Genomic DNA, 14,107 nt, shown 5'->3' with positions numbered 1-14,107 from the left:
AGTCAGCTGTATAGGCCCTACTGTTCTCTGAAGCAGACATGTCTGTCCACCAGTCAGCTGTATAGGCCCTGCTGTTCTCTGAAGCAGACATGTCTGTCCACCAGTCAGCTGTATAGGCCCTGCTGTACTGGAATCCTCTAGTGCTTCATCAAGGATTGATTTACTTCCCTTGCTTTCCATTGACTGTAGAGGAACCAATCCTGATACCAAAATCAATAACTACTCTAGGTAATGAACACAATCTGCTTACAGATACCCTACTGACTCCATTCTACTCAGGCAGATAGATGATGCTGTTGACTTTGGATAGGGGTGTGGGTGAATAGGGGACAGGCTCTGATCCAGCATAAAGGTCCTCTACTCTTTCTGTCATCCAGAGGTAATCTTAGATCTAATTTCACCTAACGAATCGCAAAAGGCCAAACACCTATATGGTTGATATGAATCTAACAACAGCAGCACTGAAATATCTTTTGAAAATCTTTGTAATATTTAAATTACAGTTGAATTCTTGTTGTAATTTTATAACTTTTTAAATTTTTCTGTTGAGTCACAACGACATGACTCACATTAAGATACCAGGTTCCTTAGGTGAATTCCTACGTAAGAAAAACAAAAAACTGTTTTACCTTGACTATCTCACTGCAATAATAATAATGACACAATGACATTCAAAAGCACTAACAGAAAGGTCATTATTAAGATACTGTAAATAAATCCACTATTTTACAATGTGATCATTATATGTCACTATGACAAAAACACCAGATGGAAATGTCAAAGGTCAAGCTAACACTGGTGTTTTGGTTCTTTAACACCCCTCCCCTCCCCTCCCCTCCCCTCCCCTCCCCTCCCCTCCTCATGGCTCCACCCCCCTCTCCTCATGCTCCTCCCCTCCCCTCCGCTCCCCTCCCCTCCCCCCCTCCCCTCATGCCTCCCCTCCCATCATGCCTCCCCTCCCCTCATGCCTCCCCTCCCCTCCCCTCATGCCTCCCCTCCCCTCCCCTCCCCTTCCCTCATGCCTCCCCTCCCCTCATGCCTCCCCTCCCCTCATGCCTCCCCTCCCCTCATGCCTCCCCCTCCCCTCCCCTCATGCCTCCCCTCCCCTCATGCCTCCCCTCCCGTCATGCCTCCCCTCCCCTCATGCCTCCCCTCCCGTCATGCCGCCCCTCCCCTCATGCCTCCCCTCCCCTCCCCTCATGCCTCCCCTCCCCTCATGCCTCCCCTCCCCTCATGCCTCCCCTCCCCCTCCCCTTCCCTCATGCCTCCCCCCCCTCCCCTCATGCCTCCCCTCCCCTCCCCTCATGCCTCCCCTCATGCCCTCCCCTCCCCTCATGCCTCCCCTCCCCTCATGCCTCCTCCCCTCCCCTCATGCCTCCCCTCCCGTCATGCCTCCCCTCCCCTCATGCCTCCCCTCCCCTCATGCCTCCCCTCCCGTCATGCCTCCCCTCCCCTCATGCCTCCCCTCCCGTCATGCCGCCCCTCCCCTCATGCCTCCCCTCCCCTCCCCTCAGGCCTCCCCTCCCCTCATGCCTCCCCTCCCCTCATGCCTCCCCTCCCCTCATGCCTCCCCTCCCCTCGCCCTCCCCTCCCCTCATGCCTCCCCTCCCCTCGCCCTCCCCTCGCCCTCCCCTCCCCTCATGCCTCCCCTCCCCTCGCCCTCCCCTCCCCTCATGCCTCCCCTCCCCTCGCCCTCCCCTCCCCTCATGCCTCCTGCTCCAGTTTCAACTGTTCTGCCTTACTATTATTCAACCATGCTGGTCATTTATGAACATTTGAACATCTTGGCCATGTTATGTTATAATCTCCACCCGGCACAGCCAGAAGAGGACGGGCCACCCCACATATGCTCTCTCTAATTCTCTCTTTCTTTCTCTCTCTCGGAGGACCTGAGCCCTAGGACCGTGCCCCAGGACTACCTGACATGATGACTCCTTGCTGTCCCCGGTCCACCTGACTGTGCTGCTGCTCCAGTTTCAACTGTTCTACCTTGTTATTATTCGACCATGCTGGTCATTTATGAACATTTGAACATCTTGGCCATGATCTGTTATAATCTCCACCCGGCACAGCCAGAAGAGGACTGGCCACCCCACATAGCCTGGTTCCTCTCTAGGTTTCTTCCTAGGTTTTGGCCTTTCTAGGGAGTTTTTCCAAGCCACCGTGCTTCTACACCTGCATTGCTTTCTGTTTGGGGTTTTAGGCTGGGTTTCTGTACAGCACTTTGAGATATCAGCTGATGTACGAAGGGCTATATAAATAAATTTGATTTGATTTGATGCCTCTCCTTCCCTCATGCCTCCCCTCCCCTCATGCCCCCTCCCCCCTCATGCCTCCCTCCCCTCATGCCTCCCCTCCCCCCTCCCCTCCCTTCCCTCATGCCTCCCCCTCCTTCCCTCATGCCTCCCCACCCCTCATGCCCCCCTCCCTATTATTTAGTAGAAACCAAATAAAATAATTGCATGTCACAATAGCAATGTCCATTACAGATCAATTTAATGTTAACAATCACTGTTTTTGGTATAGTGTACTTCCAGCAAATGGAGAAAAGAAAAACTAATAATAAATGTTCAAACAATCCAATATAAAGTATAAATAGAAAATAAATCAGATTGAAATCCAGTCATTTCATGTTCATATGAATTACATCACGTCTACAGTATAAGTTCATAGTAACGCAGTCAGGTTACTGTAGGTAAATACGTCACCAGCATGCACAGTATTATAATATGGAGACTATTGGAGCAGTTATCGTTTTACACTCAGGGAACAGTATGAGTAGGTATCGTTTTACACTCAGGGAACAGTATGGGTAGGTATCGTTTTACACTCAGGGAACAGTATGAGTAGGTATCGTTTTACACTCAGGGAACAGTATGGGTAGGTATCGTTTTACACTCAGGGAACAGTATGAGTAGGTATCGTTTTACACTCAGGGAACAGTATGAGTAGGTATCGTTTTACACTCAGGGAACAGTATGGGTAGGTATCGTTTTACACTCAGGGAACAGTATGAGTAGGTATCGTTTTACACTCAGGGAACAGTATGAGCAGTTATCGTTTTACACTAAGGGAACAGTATGAGTAGGTATCGTTTTACACTCAGGGAACAGTATGAGTAGGTATCGTTTTACACTCAGGGAACAGTATGGGTAGGTATCGTTTTACACTCAGGGAACAGTATGAGTAGGTATCGTTTTACACTCAGGGAACAGTATGAGTAGGTATCGTTTTACACTCAGGGAACAGTATGAGTAGGTATCATTTTACACTCAGGGAACAGTATGAGCAGTTATCATTTTACACTCAGGGAACAGTATGAGTAGGTATCGTTTTACACTCAGGGAACAGTATGAGTAGGTATCGTTTTACACTCAGGGAACAGTATGAGTAGTTATCATTTTACACTCAGGGAACAGTATGAGTAGGTATCGTTTTACACTCAGGGAACAGTATGAGTAGGTATCGTTTTACACTCAGGGAACAGTATGAGTAGTTATCATTTTACACTCAGGGAACAGTATGAGTAGGTATCGTTTTACACTCAGGGAACAGTATGAGTAGGTATCGTTTTACACTCAGGGAACAGTATGAGTAGTTATCGTTTTACACTCAGGGAACAGTATGAGTAGGTATCGTTTTACACTCAGGGAACAGTATGAGTAGGTATCGTTTTACACTCAGGGAACAGTATGAGTAGGTATCGTTTTACACTCAGGGAACAGTATGAGTAGGTATCGTTTTACACTCAGGGAACAGTATGAGTAGGTATCGTTTTACACTCAGGGAACAGTATGAGTAGGTATCGTTTTACACTCAGGGAACAGTATGAGTAGGTATCGTTTTACACTCAGGGAACAGTATGAGTAGGTATCGTTTTACACTCAGGGAACAGTATGAGTAGGTATCGTTTTACACTCAGGGAACAGTATGAGTAGGTATCGTTTTACACTCAGGGAACAGTATGGGTAGGTATCGTTTTACACTCAGGGAACAGTATGAGTAGGTATCGTTTTACACTCAGGGAACAGTATGAGTAGGTATCGTTTTACACTCAGGGAACAGTATCAGTAGGTATCGTTTTACACTCAGGGAACAGTATGAGTAGGTATCGTTTTACACTCAGGGAACAGTATGAGTAGGTATCGTTTTACACTCAGGGAACAGTATGAGTAGGTATCGTTTTACACTCAGGGAACAGTATGATAGGCAAATGTATTTCTTGACAATTAAAAAGGTTAACAGACAGAAGAAAAACAACTGTTTTATATATTGGCCAGCGCCCAAAAGAAAGGTGTATCATGGAGCGCTTGGTTCCAGTCAACTGTGTGTCATTTCAGAGATCTACAATAAGTAATTATTGTAAACATAAATGTACCTTAATTTAGGGCAAAATTCTGTTGCCTTACGATATCAAATGATCCCCTCTACAAAATCATTTAATTTGGTGTGTTTTCATTTTCATTGTATTAGCATATTTTTGATATTCTTATAATATGGCACCCTTGACAACCTCGGTAAGGGGTGAGTAACAATAAGTCTGTACTGGCTGTACTGGCTGTCTGTTTCCTCCTGCTTTCATTATAGTACTCTAGACTAGATGACTGTATAGCGTATCAGTGCATGAGAGGACTATACTGTCTGTTTCCTCCTGCTTTCGTTACAGTACTCTAGTCTGGATGACTGTATAGCGTATCAGTGCATGAGAGGACTGTACTGGCTGTCTGTTTCCTCCTGCTTTCGTTACAGTACTCTAGTCTAGATGACTGTGTAGCGTATCAGTGCATGAGAGGACTGTACTGGTGGTCTGTTTCCTCCTGCTTGCATTACAGTACTCTAGTCTGGATGACTGTATAGCGTATCAGTGCATGAGAGGACTGTACTGTCTGTGATCTTCCTCCTGCTTTCGTTACAGTACTCTAGTCTGGATGACTGTATAGCGTATCAGTGCATGAGAGGACTGTACTGGCTGTCTGTTTCCTCCTGCTTTCGTTACAGTACTCTAGTCTAGATGACTGTGTAGCGTATCAGTGCATGAGAGGACTGTACTGGCTGTCTGTTTCCTCCTGCTTTCGTTACAGTACTCTAGTCTAGATGACTGTATAGCGTATCAGTGCATGAGAGGACTGTACTGGCTGTCTGTTTCCTCCTGCTTGCATTACAGTACTCTAGTCTAGATGACTGTATAGCGTATCAGTGCATGAGAGGACTGTACTGTCTGCCTGTTTCCTCCTGCTTTCGTTACAGTACTCTAGTCTAGATGACTGTGTAGCGTATCAGTGCATGAGAGGACTGTACTGGCTGTCTGTTTCCTCCTGCTTGCATTACAGTACTCTAGTCTAGATGACTGTGTAGCGTATCAGTGCATGAGAGGACTGTACTGGTGGTCTGTTTCCTCCTGCTTGCATTACAGTACTCTAGTCTAGATGACTGTGTAGCGTATCAGTGCATGAGAGGACTGTACTGTCTGTCTGTTTCCTCCTGCTTGCATTACAGTACTCTAGTCTAGATGACTGTGTAGCGTATCAGTGCATGAGAGGACTGTACTGGTGGTCTGTTTCCTCCTGCTTGCATTACAGTACTCTAGTCTAGATGACTGTGTAGCGTATCAGTGCATGAGAGGACTGTACTGTCTGTCTGTTTCCTCCTGCTTGCATTACAGTACTCTAGTCTAGATGACTGTGTAGCGTATCAGTGCATGAGAGGACTGTACTGGTGGTCTGTTTCCTCCTGCTTGCATTACAGTACTCTAGTCTAGATGACTGTGTAGCGTATCAGTGCATGAGAGGACTGTACTGGCTGTCTGTTTCCTCCTGCTTGCATTACAGTACTCTAGTCTAGATGACTGTATAGCGTATCAGTGCATGAGAGGACTGTACTGGCTGTCTGTTTCCTCCTGCTTGCATTACAGTACTCTAGTCTAGATGACTGTATAGCGTATCAGTGCATGAGAGGACTGTACTGTCTGCCTGTTTCCTCCTGCTTTCGTTACAGTACTCTAGTCTAGATGACTGTGTAGCGTATCAGTGCATGAGAGGACTGTACTGGCTGTCTGTTTCCTCCTGCTTGCATTACAGTACTCTAGTCTAGATGACTGTGTAGCGTATCAGTGCATGAGAGGACTGTACTGGTGGTCTGTTTCCTCCTGCTTGCATTACAGTACTCTAGTCTAGATGACTGTGTAGCGTATCAGTGCATGAGAGGACTGTACTGTCTGTCTGTTTCCTCCTGCTTGCATTACAGTACTCTAGTCTAGATGACTGTGTAGCGTATCAGTGCATGAGAGGACTGTACTGGCTGTCTGTTTCATCCTGCTTTCGTTAAAGAACTCTAGATGACTGGGTCCAAACCAATTGCTGAGATCATGGGAACAAAACATTGGGTTATGTTCAATAACCACAAAGAATATCTGACTTCGCTCAACGATTACCATTACAGTGTGAGGCAGACTTCTGGATTCCCATGTTGGTAAGTCTGAGGTTTCTGGCTAGAGATACGATAGCTCTTTCACCCTATCAGGAAACTGTTTGCAACTCTTTATTTTTTTTTGCGAGGTGATTAATTATTATAATTGTTTTTTTAAATATTCTATATATTCATTTAATTTTTGCACAAGCGTCGATCTCCCCTTACAATTTTGAATGTTCCTCCTCCCTTACCACATAAGTTAAATAAGCAGCTCCACTTCATGTAGCTAACGACATAACATGCCGGTCTCCATGCCAGCGTGAGGGTGTCGTCTCTAACGCAACAGCCACACTCTACTCACTGACTCACTGACTCACTGACTGACTGACTGACTGACTGACTGACTCACTGACTCACTGACTCACTGACTGACTCACTGACTGACTCACTGACCACAGACCTTCATCATTCTCAAGTGGTGTTTTGACAAGTTGCAGAGGCAATCAAGAAGGGAGGGGTTTATCTATTATTTTTTAAACTATACTAGAAACTAAACTCATCTCCCCTCCTACTCCTCTTTTTAATTAAATTGTTTCTTCACTTTTTATATTCATTGGGAAAAATAAAGAACTGCAGCTGCTGTTGTATCATCAGCAAAAGTGGCTACCAAAGTTCCACCAGCCAACATTTTAACATTTCTAAGAACTGTTTCATTTTTGTTTGTTGTCATTTGTGAGCGTGTGGGCGTGTTGTGTGTATTGGCTGAAACAGGACACGGAGGTCTCTTTAGGGACTCTCTAGTTATTGGTCTCGCCACCCTCGTCGTCTTGCTGGTCGCTCGTCCACAGTGTCAAGTTGTCTCGTAGCAGCTGCATAATGAGGGTAGAGTCTTTGTAGGAGTCCTCGTTCAGGGTGTCTAGCTCAGCGATGGCGTCATCGAAGGCGGTCTTGGCCAGGTGGCAGGCCTGCTCAGGTGCATTCTGGATCTCGTAGTAAAACACGGAGTAGTTGAGGGCCAGACCCAGGCGTATGGGGTGGGTGGGCTGCATGTGCTCCTTGCTGATCTCATGGGCCTCGCTGTAGGACTTCTCAGAGGACTCCACCACGCCGACCCTCTTCTCGTCCGTGGCCACCTCGGCCAGGTAGCGGTAGTAGTCGCCTTTCATCTTCAGGTAAAACACTTTGCTCTCGTGCTGTGTGTCGTTGCAGTTCTTGATCAGGAAGTTGTCCAGGAGGTTGAGCACGTTCTGACACACGGTCTCCAGCTCCTTCTCGATCTTCTCGCGGTACGCGCGCACCATCTCCATCTTCTTCTCGTTGCCGTCCGCCGAGGTCTTCTGCTCGATGCTGGAGATGACGCGCCAGGACGAGCGCCGCGCCCCCACCACGTTCTTATAGGCCACAGAGAGCAGGTTCCTCTCCTCGTTGGACAAGGCCTCGTTCGACTCTGTCACCTAGGAGACAGAGAGGGGAAAAATAGGAACAGGAATGGCTCGGTGTTGCAGTTTTATCATATATATATAATATCCAATTTACCTTAAAACAGAATTTTCATATTTTCAATATTCAGTTTACCTTAAAACAGTATTTTCATATTTTCAATATTCAGTTTACATTAAAACAAGTATTTTTATATTTATAATATACCGTTTACCTTAAAACAGTATTTTTATCTTGTAATATACATTTTGCCTTAGAACAGTATTTTTATCTTGTAAATGACTTCTATTGGCAGATTTGAAAACTTGTCCGTGTCATATGTTCATTTCGCCATGTGTTCCCTTACTGGCTGAAACAACGTTTTATATTGATATAACCTACATAGCTCGTCATGATAAACAAAGACATATTGAGTTGCACAGCAGCTAGGTTAGCTAGGAAAATCAAGATAACATACTCTATACTGAACCAGGAAAACTAAGGAGGCTATTGGAATGCACAGTTAGTCATTCATGATGATTAACTCCCATGATCTTCTACACCAGTGATCACTGACTGTCATGGCATCCAACAGCTTCAGGCCGGGGCTGGACCCCGCGCCTATCTGTCGTAAGCTGACGTCATGTCCCTGGCTGCTCATTGGCTTTCTCCTGCTCTGAAAGCTTGTTTTGTTTGCACAGGCCTGTGTCTGTCTGACTACCGGGTTTAACTTCTTTATACCCTCACAGAGAGGAGACCATGCAGTGTAGCACGCATCACAGCCATCTTTACATACTTAACCCCTCTGCTCTGGATATAAAGCCTACTACTCGAGTGTGTCCCAAATGGCAGCCATAGGGCTCTGGGCAAAAGTAGTGCACTATATAGGGATTAGAGTCCCATTTGGGACACAGACCCCTGTTTCAGGGCCTTCATTCCTCTCCAGGGCCTTAATTCCACTGTCAGAGCATGGGGGCCCTGGTAGTGGCTTTATTGTTCACACCAAGCCCTCTTTGTCTGGTGGTAGCCCTACTGAATGTGTTTGTCATAGACAAACACACACAAAAAAAAACGAGTTATAATCTAAACCTCCTAAATTAGAGAGATTTTGGTGACCTTTTAAAAAAAAGCACAGAATTAAGCCCACTTGAGCGGTTGCTTGCTTTAATAAGGCGCTTTGCAGTGTTCTTGGCCTGTTGCCTGAGGGATCCCGTGAAAACACATCTACAGTCCTGCTGTTTTATTATAACAGTTTACAGCCAAACCTAAAAGCACACTAACCTTTCAGGGTATATATTGCCAGCCAAACCTAAAAGCACACTAACCTTTCAGGGTATATATTGCCAGCCAAACCTAAAAGCACACTAACCTTTCAGGGTATATATTGCCAGCCAAACCTAAAAGCACACTAACCTTTCAGGGTATATATTGCCAGCCAAACCTAAAAGCACACTAACCTTTCAGGGTATATATTGCCAGCCAAACCTAAAAACACACTAACCTTTCAGGGTATATATTGCCAGCCAAACCTAAAAGCACACTAACCTTTCAGGGTATATATTGCCAGCCAAACCTAAAAGCACACTAACCTTTCAGGGTATATATTGCCAGCCAAACCTAAAAGCACACTAACCTGTCAGGGTATATATTGCCAGCCAAACCTAAAAGCACACTAACCTGTCAGGGTATATATTGCCAGCCAAACCTAAAAGCACACTAACCTGTCAGGGTATAAAACAAGCTACAGTTAGCCTTGAGCTAAGCCCATCTCCCGACTAGCTGAAGAGGCCCAACAATACCTCTTTTGCCAATTGGCCTGGACCCTTTACTGCCGACACGGAGCCCCGCCGATCCATCACGACTGGTCCGCCGACATAATCGTCCGAGGTGGTTTCAACAGGCTTTTTTCGTTAGCATACTCCTGGGCTACAATTACCCGGGCCCACGACCGGTCTGTCGATGTCACCGCAAGAAGAGGAATAAACAGACTCACCCCATCGCGACGTCCCCCAAAGGTTAGCTCTCTAGCCCTCGCTATCTCCCTGCTTGCTAATTCGGCCTGCTAACGGTTAGCTTGTCTAGCCCGGGCCTACGAACTGTTAGCTTGTTAGCACAGGCCTGCTAACCATCTGGCTCACTGCGTTCTAAACACTCTGAACCCATTTACTTTCTATCTCTCTTTGATTTTTATTTTGTTTATACCTTCCGGAAACCTGCCTCACCCACTGTGATACGGAATCGCTATCACCTTTAATTTTATTTTATTTTTATGACACACTCAAGAACCTCCAGACGCTAACCAGCTAACTAGCTACAAGCTATTTAGTCATTGTTAGTTTTTTTTTTTTTTTTTTTTTTTTTTTTTTTTTAAACCTGGATAACACTCGCCAGGCCAGCTTCCCTGCCCATCCACCGCTGCCCCCTGGACACTGATCTCTTGGCTACATAGCTGACGCACGCTGGACTGTCCATTAATCACGGTACTCCATTCTGCTTGTTTGTTTTATCTGTCGACCCAGTTGCCTAGTCAACGCCATTTTACCTGCTGTTTGTTGTGCTAGCTGATTAGCCTCGCCTACTGTTTTTAGCTAGCTTTCCCAATTCTACACCTGTGATTACTGTATGCCTCGCTGTATGTCTCTCCCAAATGTCAATATGCCTTGTATACTGTTGTTCAGGTTAGTTATCATTGTTTTAGTTCACAATGGAGCCCCTAGATCCACTCTGCATACCCCTGTTACCTCCTTTGTCCCACCCCCCACACATGCGGTGACCTCACCCATTACAACCAGCATGTCCAGAGATACAACCTCTCTCATCATCACCCAGTGCCTGGGCTTACCTCCGCTGTACCCGCACCCCACCATACCCCTGTCTGCGCATTATGCCCTGAATATATTCTACCATGCCCAGAAACCTGCTCCTCTTATCCTCTGCCCCCAACGCTCTAGGCGACCAGTTTTGATAGCCTTTAGCCGCACCCTCATACTACTCCTTCTCTGTTCCGCGGGTGATGTGGAGGTAAACCCAGGCCCTGCATGTCCCCAGGTACCCTCATTTGTTGACTTCTGTGATCGAAAAAGTCTTGGTTTTATGCATGTCAACATCAGAAGCCTCCTCCCTAAGTTTGTTTTACTCACTGCTTTAGCACACTCTGCTAACCCTGATGTCCTTGCCGTGTCTGAATCCTGGCTCAGGAAGGCCACCAAAAATTCAGAGATTTCCATACCCAACTATAACATCTTCCGTCAAGATAGAACTGCCAAAGGGGGCGGAGTCGCAGTCTACTGCAGAGATAGCCTGCAAAGTAATGTCATACTTTCCAGGTCCATACCCAAACAGTTTGAACTACTAATTTTGAAAATTACTCTCTCCAGAAACAAGTCTCTCACTGTTGCCGCCTGCTACCGACCCCCGTCAGCTCCCAGCTGTGCCCTGGACACCATTTGTGAATTGATCGCCCCCATCTAGCTTCAGAGTTTGTCCTGTTAGGTGACCTAAACTGGGATATGCTTAACACCCCGGCAGTCCTACAATCTAAGCTAGATGCCCTCAATCTCACGCAAATCATCAAGGAACCCACCAGGTACAACCCTAACTCTGTAAACAAGGGCACCCTCATAGACGTCATCCTGACCAACTGGCCCTCCAAATATACCTCCGCTGTCTTCAACCAGGATCTCAGTTATCACTGCCTCATCGCCTGTATCCGCCACGGAGCCGCAGTCAAACGACCACCCCTCATCACTGTCAAACGCTCCCTAAAACACTTCTGTGAGCAGGCCTTTCTAATCGACCTGGCCCGTGTATCCTGGAAGGACATTGACCTCATCCCGTCAGTTGAGGATGCCTGGTCATTCTTTAAAAGTAACTTCCTCACCATTTTGGATAAGCATGCTCCGTTCAAAAAATGCAGAACCAAGAACAGATACAGCCCTTGGTTCACTCCAGACCTGACTGCCCTCGACCAGCACAAAAACATCCTGTGGCGGACTGCAATAGCATCGAATAGCCCCGTGATATGCAACTGTTCAGGGAAGTCAGGAACCAATACACGCAGTCAGTCAGGAAAGCTAAGGCCAGCTTCTTCAGGCAAAAGTTTGCATCCTGTAGCTCCAACTCCAAAAAGTTCTGGGACACTGTGAAGTCCATGGAGAACAAGAGCACCTCCTCCCAGCTGCCCACTGCACTGAGGCTAGGAAACACGGTCTCCACCGATAAATCCATGATTATCGAAAACTTCAATAAGCACTTCTCAACGGCTGGCCATGCCTTCCGCCTGGCTACTCCAACCTCGGCCAACAGCTCCGCCCCCCCCGTAGTTCCTCACCCAAGCCTCTCCAGGTTCTCCTTTACCCAAATCCAGATAGCAGATGTTCTGAAAGAGCTGCAAAACCTGGACCCGTACAAATCAGCTGGGCTTGACAATCTGGACCCGCTATTTCTGAAACTATCTGCCGCCATTGTCGCAACCCCTATTACCAGCCTGTTCAACCTCTCTTTCATATCGTCTGAGATCCCCAAGGATTGGAAAGCTGCCGCAGTCATCCCCCTCTTCAAAGGAGGAGACACCCTGGACCCAAACTGCTATAGACCTATATCCATCCTGCCCTGCCTATCTAAGGTCTTCGAAAGCCAAGTCAACAAACAGGTCACTGACCATCTCGAATCCCACCGTACCTTCTCCGCTGTGCAATCTGGTTTCCGAGCCGGTCACGGGTGCACCTCAGCCACACTCAAGGTACTAAATGATATCATAACCGCCATCGATAAAAGACAGTACTGTGCAGCCGTCTTCATCGACCTCGCCAAGGCTTTCGACTCTGTCAATCACCAAATTCTTATCGGCAGACTCAACAGCCTCGGTTTTTCGGATGACTGCCTTGCCTGGTTCACCAATTACTTTGCAGACAGAGTTCAGTGTGTCAAATCAGAGGGCATGCTGTCCGGTCCTCTGGCAGTCTCTATGGGGGTGCCACAGGGTTCAATTCTCGGGCCGACTCTTTTCTCTGTATATATCAATGATGTTGCTCTTGCTGCGGGCGATTCCCTGATCCACCTCTACGCAGACGACACCATTCTATATACTTTCGGCCCGTCATTGGACACTGTGCTATCAAACCTCAAACGAGCTTCAATGCCATACAGCACTCCTTCCGTGGCCTCCAACTGCTCTTAAACGCGAGTAAAACCAAATGCATGCTTTTCAACCGATCGCTGCCTGCACCCGCATGCCCGACTAGCATCACCACCCTGGATGGTTCCAACCTTGAATATGTGGACATCTATAAGTACCTAGGTGTCTGGCTAGACTGCAAACTCTCCTTCCAGACTCACATCAAACATCTCCAATCAAAAATCAAATCCAGAGTCGGCTTTCTATTCCGCAACAAAGCCTCCTTCACTCACGCTGCCAAGCTTACCCTAGTAAAACTGACTATCCTACCGATCCTCGACTTCGGCGATGTCATCTACAAAATGGCTTCCAACACTCTACTCAGCAAACTGGATGCAGTCTATCACAGTGCCATCCGTTTTGTCACTAAAGCACCTTATACCACCCACCACTGCGACTTGTATGCTCTAGTCGGCTGGCCCTCACTACATATTCGTCGCCAGACCCACTGGCTCCAGGTCATTTACAAGTCCATGCTAGGTAAGCCCGCCTTATCTCAGTTCACTGGTCACGATGGCAACACCCATCCAGCACGCGCTCCAGCAGGTGTATCTCACTGATCATCCCTAAAGCCAACACCTCATTTGGCCGCCTTTCGTTCCAGTACTCTGCTGCCTGTGACTGGAACGAATTGCAAAAATCGCTGAAGTTGGAGACTTTTATCTCCCTCACCAACCAAACATCAGCTATCCGAGCAGCTAACCGATCGCTGCAGCTGTACATAGTCTATAGGTAAATAGCTCACCCTTTTTCACCTACCTCATTCCCATACTGTTTTTATACTGTTTTTATTTATTTACTTTTCTGCTCTTTTGCACACCAATATCTCTACCTGTACATGGCCATCTGATCATTTATCACTCCAGTGTTAATCTGCAAAATTGTATTATTCGCCTACCTCCTCATGCCTTTTGCACACATTGTATATAGACTGCCCATTTTTTCTGTGTTATTGACTTGTTAATTGTTTACTCCATGTGTAACTCTGTGTTGTCTGTTCACACTGCTATGCTTTATCTTGGCCAGGTCGCAGTTGCAAATGAGAACTTGTTCTCAACTAGCCTACCTGGTTAAATAAAGGTGAAATAAAAATAAATAAAAATA

General features: G+C 46.7%; 1 protein-coding gene and 1 long non-coding RNA gene across 24 annotated transcripts in view; one reads left to right on the top strand and one right to left on the bottom strand.

The window, feature by feature from the left end:
• Nucleotides 1-2,707: 2,707 nt before the first annotated feature.
• Nucleotides 2,708-4,198, top strand: LOC127933049 (uncharacterized). Of its 23 annotated transcripts, none has more exons than XR_008147026.1 (7): nt 2,708-2,850; nt 2,885-3,020; nt 3,089-3,258; nt 3,327-3,564; nt 3,735-3,938; nt 3,973-4,040; nt 4,075-4,198. It is a non-coding gene; the product is annotated as an uncharacterized LOC127933049 (long non-coding RNA). The 23 variants fall into 23 exon arrangements; XR_008147031.1 differs by lacking the exon at nt 3,973-4,040 and having other exon boundaries at nt 2,737-2,782; nt 2,817-2,884; nt 2,953-3,020; XR_008147041.1 differs by lacking the exon at nt 3,973-4,040 and having other exon boundaries at nt 2,737-2,782; nt 2,817-2,918; nt 2,953-3,088; nt 3,123-3,258.
• Nucleotides 4,075-14,107, bottom strand: part of LOC118376684 (14-3-3 protein gamma-1-like) — a 22,006-nt gene continuing 11,973 nt past the window's right edge. Inside the window, exon 2 of the mRNA XM_035763429.2 lies at nt 4,075-7,862. Coding sequence (XP_035619322.1) covers nt 7,206-7,862 — 657 coding nt within the window. The 3' untranslated portion in view covers nt 4,075-7,205. The remainder of the gene's footprint in view (nt 7,863-14,107) is intronic.

The sequence above is a fragment of the Oncorhynchus keta genome, chromosome 11 (genome assembly GCF_023373465.1).
Source record: "Oncorhynchus keta strain PuntledgeMale-10-30-2019 chromosome 11, Oket_V2, whole genome shotgun sequence".
Taxonomy (NCBI): Eukaryota; Metazoa; Chordata; class Actinopteri; order Salmoniformes; family Salmonidae; genus Oncorhynchus; species Oncorhynchus keta.
This window is presented reverse-complemented; position numbering and strand designations above follow the sequence as displayed.